At 44.2% G+C, this 20,003-nt stretch overlaps 1 protein-coding gene across 2 annotated transcripts in view; it reads left to right on the top strand.

The window, feature by feature from the left end:
- ITCH (itchy E3 ubiquitin protein ligase) overlaps positions 1–20,003 on the top strand; it is a 981,537-nt gene that overhangs the window by 487,103 nt on the left and 474,431 nt on the right. For both annotated transcript variants that reach the window (XM_078652175.1, XM_078652176.1), the window contains exon 10: positions 18,424–18,598. In XM_078652175.1, the coding sequence (XP_078508301.1) occupies positions 18,424–18,598 (175 nt within the window). The remainder of the gene's footprint in view (positions 1–18,423; positions 18,599–20,003) is intronic.

Genomic DNA, 20,003 nt, shown 5'->3' with positions numbered 1-20,003 from the left:
CCACTCTTTTTTGGGAATATTAAGTATTTTTTCAATCAGTATGAGTTAATGAACATCGGATAAGGAGCATAATTATGTACTAGGAGCAGTACTTTATATCTTTGTACAACTCTGGCATTGCTGGGTGTATGGCGAGAGGCTATTGTAGTTGATGTATTTTTGCAATAATTGAGACAAAGCACTTTGTTACTGCGTAAGAAGCTGGTTTTATACTGCCGTATTTTTGGTCCACATAGGTAATAACTGGGATCTTAAACTTTACTATTCTTTCGGTCATATCTTCTACGTTTTTGATGCTCAAGGATATAGAAATTGTAAAGTATTTTGGGATTTTTAAAAGCTGTATACACCTGTTTTTTAAAAAGAAAAAGACGTGTCAAACTGTACGGGGTAGGGCAGTTCAATAATATGCACTTTCTGACTTTTATCAAGTCTGATTGCACTGACATATTTTGCAATAATTGATCTATTTGATGATAATCAACACCACACTCTTTAGTATTGTATCTTTCAATTGCACTATTCTTTAGTGCCATATCCGATACATCATGGTAAAAACGGAGGATTAGCACTTTAATATCATATGTGATTAATAATATTCTATATTGCTGCTAACTGTACAAGGTCTGATGAAGAATATGTGCTTTACGACTTTGCACAAATCTAATCATTCTGAAATATTTTGCAGTATCTGATCTATTTGATGATAATCATCACCAAGCTCCTTAGTACTGTATCTGTCTATTGCACTATTATACATTTCCATACCCAATTCTTCACAGTAGATATCGCCGTTTTGCACTTTCTTATATTATGCGATATCTAAGATATTACCCACGCTAGCTGCTAACTGTAGGGTTTAGCCCTCTGGTTCTCCCTTTTTTCTAGTGTGACTTGCATCTTGGTATTTGATCTGTTCAAGAGGACAATACTTGGTCTGATTGAAACTTGTATCTTGTCATTATGTACTGTTCTTACACCTGTTATTTGAATTATAGATATGTATTGCCCCTTAAAAAAATCAATAAAAAAATAAAACATAAATAAATGGGCATGTTGGCTGTGTTCACATTGACCAGCTTTGTTCTAATTTTAATGCATAGCCTTATTAAGTGTATTTGTAAAGTCAGAGAATTAACTCTGTAAACAAATGTAGTGTAAATGATTGGAAGGGCCAAAGTGTTTGGCAAAGTCCTACTTAGAAGGGCAGAGTGCTGTGCCTTGTATTAGATATGGGAATCCAAACGTACTTGTTGGATTGGACGATTGTGTCTTGAATGCAGTGCCAAACACTAGCTTCAAGTTGATGACAAGCACAGTGTGTGACCTTGGATATGTAATCCTTTAGCCTGCTTCCGTGAAATGTGTGCTGCAATCTAAAGTGCTGGAAACCTTGTTTGGCATAGCCTGTACTGTTGAAGACACAAGACTTTATTCCTCATTTTGGAATGATTCAAGATTGTTTATTTGTATCAGTTAATTAAAACAATTACATATAGTATGATTTTTTTTTTTTTAAAGTTGCGAATCGGTTCGTACAAATATATAGAGAATGTTTTTTTTAGCCCGCCCTTCTTACCCTGTTTTGGACCCTCGAAAAAATGACTGCTCTATTATTTTAGGGGAGGTGGGTTATATGATTATAACTGTTTCTTAGAACACAATAGAGCAGTAAAAGTGCTGGTGCCATACTATATTCACTGAGTTTGGAAAAAGAAGTTAAAATAGGTTAGAGTTTTCTCAATTGAGCATTCTTAGCTCAGTGATAATTGTGGTTCTCTGTAGATCACTCTGGATTCCTTGGAGGGAATGCCTGCCTTTGGCATTGCAGGGTGCACCAATACCATGACACCAAGGCATTTCTCCAACTCTTTGGGTTTCCTGGAATATCCGGTGCCATAGGCAAATTTATTTGTCTCCCACTTTCTTTGTGTAGTAGTCCGATATCAATTTCCGGACTTTATAAGGGCATTGCAAAGGTTCAGGCCGAGGGTGTAGTGCATCGTTGAGTATTTTTACAAATCTCCTGCAACGAGCTAGGATGGCAACCTTCGCTTGTGAAAAGCATACTGCTGATGCCTCTGTGTAGGTGCGGGCCCCTTGTTTCAGAAATAATTGCCTGAGTAGATCTCTCATTTCTTTGATTATATAAGGACAACAGCACAGAAGGTGCGGCCACTATTCGTGTTTGTAATTACATAACCTGCAAGCACCTCCATTGTCTTGGTTGGCCCATGCTGGGCTGAAGTCCAGGACCGATAGGCCCAGCAAACGCATATCAATGATCTCTTTCCAGGTTCTAAATCTGAGGGTAGCTGATAAATAGGGCTGACTTTTGCTACCAAATACGAAGAGTTTAAAGGGCACAAGAACTCTGTTGATTTTAAAGAAGCCTGATCTTGCTGAAATGAGGCCAGTCTCTGTTGATGGTCCTTTTCCATTAAGTGTAGGAGATATGCTCCAAAGCAATCGCTGCTTGATTTATCGCAGTAGTTACTACCACTCTGAAGTGGTTTGTTTGACAGGGATCCTGGTTTTTCGAAAATGCCTCCGAGTCAAGCTTTGAGAGAGTTCTCTGGTGATTTTAATATGCAAATGTAAAATGTGAGGAGGTCTGCCTCAATAATAAGGAATTGTTTTACCAACCCTAGTTCCAATCTGAGTTTTGCTCTATGAAGGTATTTCGGCAGTTGAAAGACTTTCTTATATCCTGTGCACTGCGCCTGTTCCAGGTGTTCCGAGCATGCTTCAGGGAAGGTTTGATGGCCATACTGAAGTGCTGGATGAAGGGAGGCTTAAATGACTTTGCTTATTCCCTCAGCAGCAATTCAAGTTGTAATTAAGCCTAGCTAAGCCATAGATAATTGCCCATGATTTCTTTTTTTAATGCATTTTTGAGTGGATGATTGAGCAGAGTCAGTGAACCACACCCCCAGATACTTATATTTGAGGTCCGAAGTGATGATCATAGGTCCCATGTTTTTTGTTCTTGCAGTGACCAAATAAAAGTATTTTGGTTTTATCTGGGTTGATGGTAAGAAAGTTCTCTGCATTGCATGCATGTAGGCTGGTCAGTGATTGTTTAAGCCCGACTTTGATTTGGTCCATCATAACAATGTTGTCCGCGCATTGAAGTATATGGAGTGATCTAGGACCTAAACGTGGGAGAGCAACGCAGCTGTTAGCCAAGGATTTCCCCAGATCTGCTGTGTATAGATTAAAAAGTAGGGGCGCTACACCCAGCTTTATTTCAAACCACCAGAAGTGGGAATTTTGGCAGAGTGTAGGGTGGCCCGTTTTCACACAAACCCATGTTGCTGAGTACAAGGAGATTATGGCCGTTAAAAGAGGTGATGGAAATGCCCCAGCATGCTAACTTCCTCCACAAAGTCTGTCTGTGAAATGTCAAGTGCTGCAGTAAAATCACTAAACCAGCAAAAGAGTGGGAGTTGTTTATGCTGCGCGGCTTGAAGGCGAAGGGCGGATAGTGCAATAATATTGTCAATAGTGGCTGCTCCTCCACGCAAGCCTGTTTAGAAAAAGGGGTGCAGCTCATTTTCTAATACCCAGCTATCCAGGTTTTTCAGCAAATTTCGGACAAAACCTTTTGCCTCCAAGTCTAGCAAGGCCATTAGGCAGTAATTACATGGCTTTAAGGGATTGCCTGTTTTTAAATATCGGGCATAGGGTGGAACCTCCCCAAGCTCCTGGAATTTGACCCAAGCTTTAGGCTGAGTTGAAAAGCGGGGTCAGAAGAGATGCTCGGTCCTCTGGTGCACATTTAAAGATGCCGGCTGGAGACTGTGTGGGCCAGTTGCTTCGTCGACTTTCATATCCTTAATTAGTATTACAATTTGGGATGGTGAGGTTAATTCATGTGGGTCTCCTAATTGCTGCAGGGTGGACCCCTTTTTGTCTGTCGTGTGATGAGTCGAAAAAGTCCGGTTAGATGTTTCTCCCATTCGGATTCAGAAACTGCTTTTTCCCTTGTTGAGCAAGGTGATTTTAATTTATTCGCATAATTCCTGAAACGAGCAAGAGATCTTTCCTTAAGCATCCTGAACATCTTTAGTCACTCCTTTTCTTGTTGGGCTATCTTAAGAGTCTTTTACTGCCTTTAACGTTTGGCTCGTAGGGTTGATTTAGCTGAATCTGATGGTTATCCTTAGTTTCTTTTTAGGTTCTTCCATGAGGTATTGATGTCTCGATTGGGCAGCTGTTTGTATGTATAGCCTCGTGGTGGCTTTAAAGATTGTGAACGGCACCGTCTCCCCAGGATGGAATCTAACAGTTCATTGGTCATTGAATGCCATTGTGTTAGAATTTGCCCCCTAGATCAGGTCTTAAAGCTGTTATGTCTGTTTGCCGAGCCATTTGATCACCTGTGTGCAATGAAAGGGTCGCCATTTGATTCTCCTGACTAGTCTTTATTTCTGTTCAAGTTGAAATGCCTAACCCCACAAATGTGTCTGCTGTGGAATTACCTAGGTCCAGGGTTAAGACTAGAGGATGATGATCACTTCTCGATTTGTTATTTAAAGATTCGAAAGCGGTCGGCTGCAGGGTTGGGGCGGGGCATAAAGATGTAATCAATTGTTGAGATACCTTTAAATGTGGGACAAGGCGAGTTACTGAGTAGTGTTATGACTTGGTCCACAGACTTTAGGTTGAATAAGGCAAGTAGCTCTTGACTTGTTCCCGTTCCTTGCTCATTTTTGTCGTCTTGGAGTATTTGCCCAGGGACTTTGTGTTAAAATCCCCCGCAATCACCACTTCATGGGAAGGAAGGATAGGACACAAGAATTTCTTTTAAGCTTGTACAAAGAGAGACCATTGCGAGAGCTTTCTTTTTTTTTTAATGGTGGAAGTAACAGTTGATTACGAGCAGAGGGAAAGCTCTTTGACACAATCTTAACCCTTTTATTGATACAACTTGCAGGCCCCCGTGGCTTTGGGTGCATCGGGATACTTCAATATTAGCTGATTATTTTATGAAGCTTGAATGGTCACCTGATGGCCTGCCAAATAAGCTTGAACGTGTGGCCAACTTAGAGGTCATGGAAACCAAATAGCACTGTGGGGTTTAGTGCCCACTTTTCCTGCAGGCATATGATTTCACTGTTTTGAAGAAATTCTCGACCAGATTTCGAAGTCACTGATGAGGTGAGGCCTGCCACATTCCATGAAGTAATTAAGAGCTCCTTTTTCTTTGACTGTTTTCCAATCTGGAGGTTAAAAGGTTGCGGAAGGAGATTTTGCATGGCGCTAGAAAGAGTTGTCGGGTGTCTCCGTAAGAGCTGGTCAGCTGGTTCCAACCCTCGAAATTCTGGGCTGTTGACTGGCATCTAACATTTCTTTGATTGTTTCCACAGTATGCTAACACGGACTGAGATGCTTTTGTGGAGCCTGGTAGCCAGTTGTGGGTTGCGCCCCATGGGCCCTTCAGGACGCTTCCACAATGAACAGCTAAGTTCTCCAGAAGTAATACATGTGGGTATTTTGGCGGATGTATCTTTTGAAACTCAATACCCCATTCCTCAAAGGTGTGGGCTTCTCTCAGGATGGCGCCCTTGATGGCAATGGATCCTCATTTAGTAATTATGGTCTCTGATGTTCCTTTTACCGGAGTTTTGGCGAATTTTACTGAGGTGAGCTCAGCTGATGTCAGGTTTTTCAATGGTGGAATGTGTTGTAATAATCATACCAAATTCCCTCTGTTTAATGTATCCAAGGGGCTGTTAGAGGTAAAATGAGGGTTAAACGCCAGGCTTGTGTCGACATTGTGCTCACCCATGTGTGCCGCTCCCGTTGTAGTAATTTCGCCTAACTTCTGTGATTGCGGGGTGGCAGATACATTGCTATTCTTTACTGTCAGGATTCAAAATATCGTGGGTCTGGACGCTAGGAGTCTCAAAGACTTTGGTAGCATCCTGTTAAATTGCCGGGAGGGGGGGCTATTTGATTGTGAGACGCTGGTCTGGATCTGGCTGAAACCAGAGTGTCCCCCCATGGAATGTTCTACGGTTCGATGTACTGTCCCTTTTGAATTGAAAGGGGGATTATATTCTGAAGTGGCTTTTGCTTTCTGGTCCGATGTGGCACTTCCCGGATATCCCTCTTTACTTGCGGAAGCCACTGAGCTGGTTATTAGAGTCGCTTCATTTTCAGGGATAAACAGGGATGTGACTCTTGCATATGAGGTGTTGGCCAGCGATTAACTTGTTTTTACTGGTTCTTGGTCTTTGGTAAGTAGTAAAATGGATGATTTTATTCCCTTTGGAACCCCTGTCTCAGGAGCCTGTTGCGTAGTTGCCCAGGGTAGATCCCCAGGGCAGTGTATTACGGTTCCATTTTCAATGAGCCTCTCTGCTGAGTTTAGACTGGTGAAGTTGCACAGTCTTTTTTCTTCACAGGCACTTCAGGAATGTGTGGTGTGTCGAATTTTCTTTTGTTGGAGGGGGTACTGATAATATGGCCTGTTTGAGGGTCCACATGCAGTGTTTTCTGTTTTGGATCGAAGGGATCTAGTAGAAACAGTTCCTCCTCTTTGGCGTGTGCTTTGGGTGCCGATTTGTTTGGTTCGGGATGTGGTTTAGGTTTGACTGGAGCCGTTGAAGGGGTTTTTATGTCCTTCAGCTTCGGTGTTGAGTCCAAAATCTTTTTAGAATCTGAAGGATTTTGAGGTGTCTTCGGTTCCGAGGCCTTTTTAGCAACACCTGGATATGTGCCTGCTTTCGGTACCGATGGTGTTTTTGGGGCCCTGATGTGTGGCTTGCTCCGTTCCGAGACTCCGGCAGGCTTTCCTTTTGTCTTCGGAGCCGGGACTGGAGGCGGGCCTTCTGAAGTGTTCTTTCGGTCTTGACTAATGCCTTCAGGCGAAGTTTCGACCGGAGCTTTCTTTTTGGGTGGGGTAGGGTCAGGGGCATTTGTACTCTCTCGTTGACCTGGAGTGATGTGGTCATCGGAGTCGTCATCAGCCTCTGATACGATATCAAGCTGCTTGGCCTCTGGGACGTCATGCCTTCATTGAAGATATCTTCTGGCACTGGTGCCGATCGTTGCGCTATGACGTGTCATCGAGCCCGGCGATCACGGATAGTTTCCTTGGATCGAAAAGAGGCGCATGCTCTTCGTGTTCAGGCGAGAGACAAAGGTTGCATACCTGGTGATGGTCGCTGTGTGTAAATTTAGCTCTACACTGGGGGCATTTTTTAAATGGAGTACTTTCCATTAGCCGTAGGCCCGAATGGCGTCGATAGGCCAAACGGCCCACGTCGACGACCGGAACCGGGGGATTCTTGAGTTAACGCGTCTAGGCACGGGAACGAAACAAGACCGTAGATTTGTGACGTCGAAGAGGTCTGGAAACACTGAAGTTACATCCGAACCCGATGGCGGGAAAAAACAATCTAACGATGGAGTCTATGTCCATGCACACTATCGACCAAGGGAGGAGTCCCCTATCTCGTGACTACAAAGACTTCTTCCAAGACAACAACAAGGTGCAATCATCCGAGCCCAACACCAGATGGCGATCTATGCAGTATGAATTCTGCAGCTCAAATGCATCGAACACCTAGTTAAGGCCACGCAGAACTGTAAATTAAGGGCTGAACACCGATACAATAAACTCTCAACACTCAGTTAACACCACATTGTTGTACATCTAGATAGGAGTTAGAACATCAAGTGCCAGAATACTTAGATTAGAAATTTCATGATATACAGACTAGGATCGAAGGATTTTGAAAAAAGCAACAGTACCTTGTCTGCTCTCACAAAAGACAAAGGCAGGAAGGTAGGCCCAGCACAGCCTTCTCTGGGCGCTGCCCTGCAGTGGGACAGTGAGGTCCTTAAGTAATATTAATTGGAGACAGCTAATGGTCCTGCAGGGGAATGTTGTCAATGGAGTCCCCAGAGGCTGTGCCGGACAGCAGCTCCCCCTCATGCAGCTCAGACGAAATCCTGGACAGGTAGGGAACTGCTCCCAGCGATATTTTCCATAGGCAAGGAAAGGCTAGCATGTCTCACTCCACACCAGCAGCAGAAAAATGGGTTAAATAGCTCCACTAGGCTCCCTCACGGCAAGACTGTGAGGCCCTTAAGTAACGTTAAATAGAGAAAGCTGATGGTCCTGCAGGGGACTGCGGGCGATGGAGTCCCCAGCGGCTGTGCTGGACAGCGGCTCGCCCACTGAAACTCAAACTAAATCCTGGAAATGTATGCCACCACCGTTGCCTTTACTTTTCCAAATAGAAAAAGTGTTTTTAAAAGCAGCAGTATCAATTAAAGGGTGAGGTGCTACAAAGGTTTCCCCTTTAGTAACAGGTCAGAGGAAGCAGGCCTGCTCTCCTTGTTGCATGAACCCTCAACCGCTTATCTCCACCTCCTGCCCAGAATCTGTCAAGCATGATTCCCAAAGCGGAAGCTATCCCACAGGATTGCATTATCTTTGCTAATCAGTACCACCCCTAACTTGAAGATTAGCACCTACAGGAACAGGAATAAAAGCTGCACCACAGGCTACAAGATACTTTAGAAGTCATCCTGGGGCATGTTGAGACAAATTCCAGGATAGTCCTCATGGCTCTTTAACCATACAAATTGTCCTACGAAGCAAGGCGACATTAGATGCATCTAGACTGCAGAATGCATAGTAACCACAGTTACTGCCGCAAGATGGTAAGTTATCAATTTGCAGACCATAAGCAATAGATGAGACTGGTTCCAATGGGAGGAAATAGTGGAGCACTATCAACAACTTTCAGATGCTCACTGTAAAATGATACAGAACATAGTGCAAAAGGTAAAAACCTATTTAATACAATTATACATTCTGCTTTAATAGCAGTGGCTACTGTAAAAAGATAAACTGATCTAAGACTACTGATGTGTACATATTTAGAGTGTCTGGCTATTGGGGTGATGTCCAGAGACAGAATGCAAACTTGTGGTTTCAAGGAGGTTGCTTCTTTTGATGAACTTAAGCGGATGACATGCACTGAAAAATTAAGGAGGACACTGATAGACCGATGTCTTTGGGCGCTACACAAGTTCAGTTCTCTATGTGTTCCTTTGCTTGTGAAGAAAAAATCCCTCCAAAAATTGACACCAGCTGATCTTTCCTGTCTTTTTTTTAGAACAGAAAAATTATTGACAGACAATCCAATTCAAATTTTTCAGAGGGTAGCCAACATTTTCTCTCTTGACATTAGGGTCATATGTGTATCAGCCTAAGGATTCTTCCAAAGCAATGATCAGACGCCTTTATCCTCATTCTAAAATGATCATGTGCTGCGCTGACGGGGTTACTGACCCACATCAATTAGTTTGAGGCTCAGCTGTGTTTCAGCTTCCAGGGCATCGCGCTGATGCAGACAACTTGCAGTTCACTGCTCCCAAGGCTGGGGAGACTAGCCGATTAGCCCCACTAGCTCCATCAGCAGCACTATCACCAACACTAACACCAGTCCCAGCAAGCAGGCAGGTAAGTTGAGAGGGGCCCGAGCGCAACGGCAGAGCTGCCGAGTGAGATGCCTGGCCCCCGCTGAATCGAGTCAGCTAGTCCTGGGTGCAGCTTGCAGCGGACCCAAGAGCTCCCTCTTGGGCTCTCCCTCTCCTCCTTCTGCTGCAACTTATTGGGTTCCATGGATGAGCCCCCCACCTGGGCCTCCTGCCACACCTTCCTCATGGATCTGCTTGGTGAGGGGTGGGACCAAAGAGCACTGAGCACCAAGTACCAAGCACACTACGGCCCAAGAGTTATTCAACCTGTAATAGGTGATGGCATCTTGGGAGAGTGGTCTCCACACGGGCTCCCTCACCCCCCCCCCCCCCAAAACACCCCGCTACCTCTGGTCTTTCCTGGTCTACTCTCTTTCAACAGGCTGTGGTGGGGGGCGCTGGAATGCCTGCGAAGGTCTTATGAAGGCCCTGCCTCCTTTTATTTGTACTAAAGTGTGAAAAAGCACCGAAGAGTATTCTGCGGTCCCTAGGAGGTCTCCACAACAGGTAGACATGCACTGGGCTTTAATTCCTTATAGTACACCATGGTGAAAAAAAGAAATCTTGCCAGAAAAAGGCAGGCTGACCCCCTAGACGAACAGCCCCTCCTCACCCCAAGTGAGCGTTCGCGAGGCAGAGATTAGCATGAGACTAGGGCTTGAGGGCACGGGCCACGGGGGCATAAGAGTAAGCAGCTTGGACCTATTGGACTCACTCAAATACAAACACAAACCAAGAGTAATCACAGCAAGGGCCAGGGTATCAACATGTCCCTGAAAAACCCTGTGATGAAAATCCTTATCCCTCCTCTCGCGGCCGGATCCAACGCTACTTTAAAAATATTCCACAAGACCCCTCCCCCCAGGTGTCCTAAGGAACAAACAAGGTGATCTTTGTTCCTAGATAGGACTGACTCGGAGGATTCAAGAGCCACGGGAAAAACACTCAGCTGATCAAACTCCCACCCTTTGCTAGGCCAAGACCTTGAGCCTAAGGTTGTGCTTCCCCAGTTAAACAGTCACATGATAACTGCTCAAATCCATAAAAATGTTAGCCCACACTCATTTGCCTTCAATCAGCTATCCAACCATGGAAATAGGCATACAAGCCTAAGTCACCAACTAATGCAGTGCTACACTCGTTACCCAAGGAATTCCTGAGATACAGTACATCAGACTACGAGTGTGGAGCCTTATCAGATCAGATTCTAACTTAATTAGAAGCACAAATAAAAGCCCAAATGGAAGTGTCACTGGCTGAAACCCCAGCATCCAAGAGGGTGCTCAAACCCCGATTCTTCTCATCAAACCCACAAAAGAGATTGCATGCCAGACAGCTCTGTAAGCTCATCAACAAACTCTGGCTTCCTCTACTTTTAAACAAGACACAATAGCTAAAGCTCTTCTTTGGCAATCACAAAATAAATGGAGTTTCAAATTGCCCTAATCTAGTTCATTGCCACAAGTCTAAAGGATCTGGTGACTAGGCAAAGATCCTTAAACACAAACTTGGTCAGATAAAATTGGGCCAATTTTGCTCCTGCACCCAGCAATTCGACAAATTAACCTTGTTACCAGAAATCCTGTGGGCACTTCTAGATAATGCAAAAAATACAACACAGAGTCTCAGGAAACCTCATCGGGAGCTATCATCAGGGAACAAAAAGCCATCCCAACAAGCAAGCAGAATCTTTTATTCTATGTCAACAGTGGAATCAGCGACACCTCCAGCAATCAAACGAAAAGCCAGACTCCTAACAATCTTGGAAACAGCTCTCTTTCCTAGACATCCGACACCTGTTGTTCACTCTCTGTCAGACGAAAGTGCAACCCTGAATGGCCCTGAATTGCTTGAACCAGTGACTCTTCCCACCATATCCAAACAAGGAAACACTGGTAAGCCTTTTCCGATTTTCAACCTTGGCTCCCAGACTATGCCCAGCTATGTTTGTAAGGCCAGCGACCCTCTGCTGTAACCTTAACATTTTGAGATCAGTAAACAGTTTACTTGCATCTGTATCTGAGACTACTTCCCCTTGGTAGTTAAAATCGGCCACCAAGAGGAAGTTTTCTATGGCGAGTGAATGTGGAGGAAGACCTTCCACCAGCCTATGGCTGAAATCTTTCTTGGGAACCGCAGAATGATAGACTAAAACACCTTTTCAGAGATCCCCAACGGTAGTCCCCATCTTTACAATGCACATCTCCACCCAATCTGAGAGAAACGTGTAACTAATAGCAATCTTTAGGAGATCTGAGAATGTGATAGCAACTTCGCCTCCCACTTTAGATTCTCTGTCCAATCTAACTACCATATAGTCCTCAGAAAAAGCAATAGGAATACAGGAAAGAGCCAGGCGATGTAGCCATGTTTCTGTGATGAGACAAATGTCAGGTTGGAGGGTCGATAGAGGATCCCAAAGTTCAGTAGCATGCTTGGGGATAGACCTAGCATTACAATAAAGACCTCTGATCATCGTGAGTTTTTTAGAGGCTAAGGGAAATGGGCCCATGGGATCTGACAAAATGTTCTCCTCCAGTTGTGACCTATTAGAGGTGTATTTGTGCCCCACCCTCCTACTCGCCAATGACACAAGGGACTATATGGTGCAAGAAAAGCCTCAATTAATACAGGAAGACAGGCCCTCCACAAACAGAGGAGCTTGGTGATCGTACGGTTTTGCCAAAATCTCATCATAAGCAAACATACCCCATATCTATCTTAATTCCTCACCAGAATAACATAATCAGTATTCTGGACTAAACTCAGTAGAGAAAGATGCAGTGGTCCTGGCGACGTTAGGGCGCAGACGGGCTTTCCTTTGGCGTGCCGGTGGCAGCCTCGCTTCAGGCATCCATTGAGCATCCACGCTTGCATCTCGTTTAAGTAAAGCAGCTGATTCCTAATGGCCAGAAAAAGAACACTAGACTTCTAACCACCCACAGATGTCGGCCGTGGCAGTCAAACTAGGAAGTAAAGAAAATGGTACCTATTGCTATCTCCGCACAAACTGTATTGACCGGGGCGGACCAGAGAGTAGAGCAATTTAGCCAAAGATAGCCTGAAATTTCCAATCCAGAGCCTCAAAATTTATATACCCCTCCTCACCCTTCTAAAAAGACAGTGTGTGCAAAATGAGCAAGGAACAGAAGTCAGCACAAAGTAAAATGAACTCAGTAAAAAGTTTTAAACTAAAGAAGGTTCAGAGTTTCAAAAAGTGTATTAACATGTAAAGTGGCACATCAGGATATGCCTTTTTTCAGCCTCAGTTTTCACCCGCAATACAAATAAGACCTAACCTCTCCAGAGCATACATGGTGTACCTATATATTGCAATTCTTCAGATCCACGCTGGACCTAGATCTGCTGAAGAGGAAACTCAAACACTCTTCTGCCCTCTGACCTGGCCTTATCTCACTGCAGTTACTTGCATTATCACTGAAGAGCTAGACTAAAACGCACACCTAAGTCATTCTAGCAACTGGAAGCTCACTCTCACCTCAGATTTAATTATTTAGATGGGATGCTCACTGTTGTATCCACTGTTTATGCCACGAGCCACGGTTGGCTCGTGACATCATACATTATGTTGCTCTCCTGCGTGAGAGCTCCCTTTGTCCTCCCTGCCCCCTCATTGGTCCCCCAACATTCTACACCTCCCTCCATCTGTCCCCAGTCACCCTAACGGCTGTATTGGCAGTTGGTAGCCAGAGCCATGAACCGCACGGATGTGTAGGGGCGGTTATAAATAAAGTACTTGAAAAACCCTACCAGAGCTTCTGCTTTGTTCCTACACTCACCTCTATGCAAGACAAATGCCTAATCAGGACCAGGGGTTAGCTCTTTCACTTTCTCACAAAACCACCTATTGAATCAGGTTGAAAGTACTGATAGAAAAGCCAGCATCTGTCTGATACTATAGATCAGTGGCTTTCTCAGATGGCTCTTGACAGTTTCCAACACGCAGTCTCCATTCATGGGCTAGTTAACCTATCCAGTTCTTCACAATAGACTTCTTCGTTTGGAAAGCACATAATTAAAGTCGTTTTTAGGTCTCCTGGCGTTGAACCGCGCGAAAGCGCGGTCTCGCCAGAGACCTATTGTGAGCGACTGTGCTTCCCAGGAGAGGGGACAGGAGCTGGCCGCGCGCTGGGGAATGGAGCGGGCCACACGCACGTGAACGTGCGCTCCCTGTGGCCAGCTCCTGTCTCCTCTCCTGGAAAGCTGTACCACACAGCCCCTCCCCCTTACGCATGCGCACACACCGAGACACGAGCACACCTACACACACGCACGCATACAGAGAACACCCCATCCCCCCCCCGCCGCACACATACACACACAAGCGCGCACCCACACACAAGCGCACCCCCCTCCAACTAAGCCCCACTTACCGGCTTTGTGGACTTCAGCAGACTCTGCGGGGCTCTCCCTCGGGCATGGGAGCCCCGCGTCACCAGCACTCAAGTGGCGGGACTGTGTTGCACGCCAGAAAGAATTCTGAAGGAGGTCACGGGACGCACGCGCTTCTGACGCAGCGTACAGGCCGGGCGGCTCTCCTCGGCGGAAGTCTGGACACCGACTCTGGTCCTGTTCACATCTTCAGCTGCCTCGGGCCGGGCGCGCCCTGAGCGGGACAGGCAGAGCCGGGACCCCGTCAGCGGGCGGAAGGCTGGGCGCTCAGCAGGTGAGTTTAGTGCCAGTGCTGTGGTGCTGTAAGGCGGGGAGGAACTTTATGGCGCAGGCGGCCCGGGAAGCATCAGTGAAGTTCGGGCGGCCCCGAGCACCTCCACCCGGGCGGGGCACCGCGCTGGAGAGCTCCGCGGCGGAGCGGCTGTCATGGAGAGGGCGCCTCGGCAAGCCATTCCTGCTTTTCATTTTTGCTTCCGACTGCCCCTTACGGAAGACCTCCCCACAGTTCACTTCATAATAGTGTCGGAAGGGGCGACCCCAGTACCCACGGCGGGGTCCCTCGATCACACCGCAGGAACGGGTAACAGCAGCCCCGGTTACTGAAAGACACGGATAAAGGCGCTTAAGCAACCAAGTACCACAGTGGAGTTTGTTTACACCTGGGCTGTAATAGTTATTGGTTGGAATCACTGAGGCAATCAACGGTTTAAAAAAGCCGTGTCTGAAGTGAAAGCTCTGCGACGCCTTTCCACTTGGAATCAGGAGTTCTATAGCTTTTAAGAAATGCTATTTCACAAATTTAGTTTAGTTCCGTCAGTTGTACACTGCAGACATATTTGTAACCGCTAGCGTTCTATAGAAACACTTAACGTTCAGGAGCCATACTGCTATCTTTGTCCTGCTTGATGAATATACCTCGTTCTCTTATGTGCGGTCTGGCACGTTTTGGTCTCTTTGCCAGTGCTGGCTCGTGATTCAGGGTATGTGTACAAATATTTTGACACGTCTGTAGCAGACAAAAACTTTTAATTGGATAGCACACTGAACAAACTACACAGCCATATAGTATATACAGTTTACTGTTATTTTTCAGTGCAACAGCATACTCTTGCACACACTCTCACTGCTCACCAATTCAAAGTTTGCTAAAAATGTTATGCAACGCATTGTCATACACAATGCCAATAACTCAAACTTTAATGCTGGGAGACCTATTGCATTGTAAATGCTTGTTCCTAAGAATGTTTGAGTGATGCTGCACCTATGGCACTGAACATCCATACCGCACTAGACATACCCACTCTTGATTGGAACACTTTTCGACCATTTTGCATTATTTAATCTTTTACCATTGGACATTTTTTTTATTACAGAGCTCCAATACGTTTTCAGTGTAGTTGTTTTTATTTTTTTTGCCCATCACCATACTGCAGCCGGAATTCACAGTAAACTCTCCACTCTGGCAAAGGTTAAATCATCGTAGACCAGATATTTGAGGTCCGTACATTACTCAGTAGCTGTATGTTTTTCAACAGGGTATGGGTTTGTATTTGAAGGTAGTCATATACATTCAATTATTCTATTATCTTATTCCAAAAATCGTGATAAAACAATAATTGTAATGGTCAGTGATCATTTATTTTGATTCAAATAAATACAGATCAGCGAAAAAACAGGACCACTCGTGTTTTGTGACCCTGTAGATTTTACTGTCTCTTCCTCAGGGCCAAATTGTTACAGGAAGACAGAGCCATAAATTGTACAGATCTACAGGGCAAGTACTTCAGCAAAAGCAATCTAATAGAAAGATAGAAGTGAAATAAGAAGTAGAGAGAAAACAAATAAAAGTAATTAAGCAATCAGTAGTGCATGAATTATTAGTGCACATTCATTATTGTCGAAGTACATCATCCACCAGGTGAGAAGGAAAAAAGTATGACCAAGATAACCACGCTTGAAAACCTTATAGATAAATAGCAGCAGTGTTTTCCCAGTGAAAGCTATTAAGAGAAACGAAAAAAGCAGAGGTCAGAAATCAACTGCCTAAGGAAAAACCTTGGTAAGATTAAGTATAGTATTTTAATTTGAAAAAAACATAGGTGTGGGTTCCTACAGAACGTGTTTTAAATAGTTTAAAAACACCTTCTGTAGATACCCACACCTCTGTTTTTTAAATATTAATAAGCTATAATATAACAAGCATTTGTAAAGCACGCAGCTACCTCAGGCGAGGTATCCTGGCTCTGGGGGCCGTCGGCAAGATTAAGCTATTACCCAGAGTCACATGGTGCTGGGCTGAGTTGGTGCCGATCGAACAGTGAGACCCCGTGTTCCGGAGTCAGCCGCCCTGGCCACTGCACCACACCTCATCCATAACCTCATCAACGTTTTCTGTCAGGTGATTGATTTCAAACTTATTTGCTGTTTTTGTTTTTCTTACTATCAATGGGAAAACCCTGCTGGTATCTACCTATAAGGGCTTCGAGTTTGGGTTAATCTTGCCATACCCGCTTTCTTTCACACCTAGTGGATGATGTACTTCAACAATAAAGAATGTGTAATATAAATGTATGTACTACTAATGTTTGTTTATATACTTGTTTTAGTTTTCCTTATTTTTCCTATTACACTAAGATCTTTCTATTCGATTTTTTTTTGTTGTGGTACTTGGCCTATATATCGATGTAATTTTAATGGTCCTGTCTTCTTGTAACAGTTTGGCCCTGAGGAAACGACAAAAACAATAGTTGCAAACCACATGTTGTCCTATTTTTTTCACGTATGTGCAATTGTTCAAATCAAAATAAATGGTCTACAGCCTTTAAAATTATCTTTTATCTTTCAAAGACCTATGCACGCTATATAATCTATCCGAGTCGGAAAATTTGCATAAATGCAAATAGGCCACTGGTTTCTCCTTCCACACATAAAACAGGGGGCCACGAGAGACCACTTATGTCCTATGAGAAATAGATCAAAGATAACTAGCACGAACATCACCTACTATCCATAATTTACAAACACTTATTAAGACCCAATCCACCGGAGAAGAATCCAGGCCACACAAGGCACCTACACTAGGTGATTGGCTGGATAGGCTATGGGAAATTGTTACAGTTGAAAAAAATTGTGTTGGCCATAGAACAAATTGTATGCTATAAATTGGGCCTCGTTGAGGACGATCCTCTCAAGAATATCAGCATTTACTGTGTCCCATGTACTTAAAGGTAATGTATCTCCTACCCACCGAACGTATAAATATTACATTGGTGGCAAAGATTGACTGATTCCTGGTGGGCTAGGCGACTCCATGCCTCAAAAACAACACAGGGCCATACTCATGAGGTGGGTGAGTAGGGATGTCGAACCGGGAGAGAAAAACATAAAAGAAATGTTGGCAAAGATATATACATTTGCTCCTCGTCGGCCAGTGGTTGTAGGCTATAGAAATTTGAACCATAAAAGTATTTTTTCTATCTATTTTTGGCCAGTGAGTAAGGTATTTAAATGAACTAAATGTGAATTTACAGGGCTACCTTCATATACAGCCCCATACCTATTGTTGAAAAGTATACATTCTTGTGTATTATACGGACTTCAAAAATCTTCTCTCATTTTGTTTGTTTTATGATAGTGCAGCGAGTAGGCATTATACCACATTTGAAGTCTAATATTCCTATTTGGAATCCCCTTGTCCCCCAACTTAGCCTACTATAAATATCAAATCCTATCTCCTCATGGTTTCACTGAAAATAAACCAAGATTTCAGCACCCTCCAGTTTCAAACCTTCTTGGCCTGTGGCATCTGATAGTCTGTCCCATAATACCTGCACTCCTCTGTTTTCTTGTTCCTCTTCGACACAAATGTCCAACCGCTTCCTAGTGTATTTAACTTTGATCTGCACTGACCAAGCTAGAAATTGGGCAACTGGAAATCAAACCTCCAAAACCAATTCCAACCAGTTTTAAGGGTAGCTTTTACAAGGACACCCTTAGCTTTTGATTGCTACCCAGTAAGGCCACTCATTGGGCGGGTCCTAGTAGCACAGGGTGAGAAAGTACGGATCAATATGTTGCTATTTCTTCGCTCTCTTCCAGACGTGGACATCTGTGCTCAGCATCTTTCTGCATAATGCAATTTACTGCTCAGAACCTCATGCATGGCAGCAAATGCTTCCACATATCTAACACTGCATTCACACAAACAGTAACGGCCACAGATGCAAGCTCCGGTCTGCAACAAATCGAGCTTCATTCACCGTGGCAAGGTGACAGAAGTGGCAGGAGTATGCTACTCAGGTGTATTATATTGGTATGAAAGTAACAAAAATGATAACATTGTGAAAGCTTGTGTTTTTATTTCAAACACTTCTCCAAGTTTCTCTGTCAACTTATTTTCACAAATCAGATCTACCATAACAGTGCTGAAAAAACACTATTTCACATATTGGTTGATCAGCTTTATTTAATGAAGGTGATTAAACGTTCTTCTTTTTCAACACTTAGATGGGAAAGGCGTGTTGATAACATGAACAGAATTTATTATGTTGATCACATTACCCGAACAACAACCTGGCAGCGACCTACACTAGAATCAGTGCGGAATTATGAGCAGTGGCAGCTTCAGCGTAATCAGCTACAGGGAGCGATGCAACAATTTAACCAGAGATTCATCTATGGGGTAAGAAGCATGTTAAACAAGGATTGATTTACTGTTTCTGACCAATTTGAGAGAATACCTTAATCTTGAATCTTATGTATCCTCTCTCTGATGTATTCTCTATTGACCCAGATGCTTTACCTTTCTGTCATCCATTGCAAAAATCCAAAATACTGTGAAAAGAGAAGCTGAGACAAAAGCAGCATTGACTATGCCCGACCCAACTGCATGTTATGAAAGAGCTTTAAAAATACGTATCCTCCTAATTGGTAGCCAGTGTAGTTTCTTAAGTGCTTGGGAGGCCCACTAGTGCTTAGGGATCTAAAGAGCACCGAGCTGCCGCATTCTTCAAGATCTGCAATTTATTCAAAACATGCTGGTGTGCATGCATATACAAAATATTGCAGTAATCGACCCGTGATAGTACCAATGTTGTAATCACGGTATTCTGTAAATCAGCCGGGATAAAAGGCAATACTTTTTGTTTTAGCATAACTTAGAGCGACACACAAAAAAACTGAGCGCTGATTAGGGCGAACATTTTCCTTAGTTGCTTGTGTTCCAGTTTGGAGCAGGATCAAGACTGATTTGCATATGGCTGGGCCCAAACGGAGGTGGCATGGTGTGCAAAATAACAGTGGACTGCAATGCGGCTTGTGTAATTACCAGTGGCTGAAATTAAGTATTCCATCTATCACTTTTTTGTGTACTCTCATGCACTAAGGAGCATTAGTATTGGCTCCAGGTAACATTGAATATTGGTGTCACCAGGCAATAATCAGCATCAGCATTGAGCCCAAGGCAATAAAGAGTATCAAAATTTGGCCTTGTCTCCTTCACGTAATTCAATACCCAGCGTGGGTTGGCCGCACAGTCAAAAGCATAGTTTAACTAGTGCAATAGGCACCAGTTAGTCTGCGTCCAATTCTAAGACTCTGCAGCAACAAATATCGTATTATCGTACCTGTGTCAAACTCCTGCTGTGGGGGATGCCCCACCACCAGTTGATGTCAGGTGTGCTCTGCCGCTCAGTGCCAAGGCTTCAGCCAGGGATGCCTTGGTGTTCTCGCAAATGTGCTTCATTCGTGTAAAGCATGTTGTATGTGAGGAGGTCTGCTGTTCGATCTGTCTTAAGCCACTCCTCCAGGGCTTTAATCCACATCCTCTACCACCAAAACCATGAAGTGTCCAATGATTATCTAGGCCAGCTGCAAGTTGCACTGCTATGTGAAAGCCGATCCAGGAAACGAGGCCTTTACCCACTAATTACAGTTGCAGGATGCGTGTCCTAGCTATGTGAATTTCATAATATGTCTTAGTCTAAAACATGTGACACAGGATGACAGGGCCATTCCCTGAGCTGCAGCTGTCCTGTGTGTAAAATTAGGCCAATACTGCTCCTGCTAGTACTGCACCTGTCCTGTAT

Source organism: Lissotriton helveticus, chromosome 7 (genome assembly GCF_964261635.1).
Source record: "Lissotriton helveticus chromosome 7, aLisHel1.1, whole genome shotgun sequence".
Lineage (NCBI taxonomy): Eukaryota > Metazoa > Chordata > Amphibia > Caudata > Salamandridae > Lissotriton > Lissotriton helveticus.
Note: the sequence above shows the minus strand (reverse complement) of the source record. Positions and strands in the feature narration are given on the sequence as shown.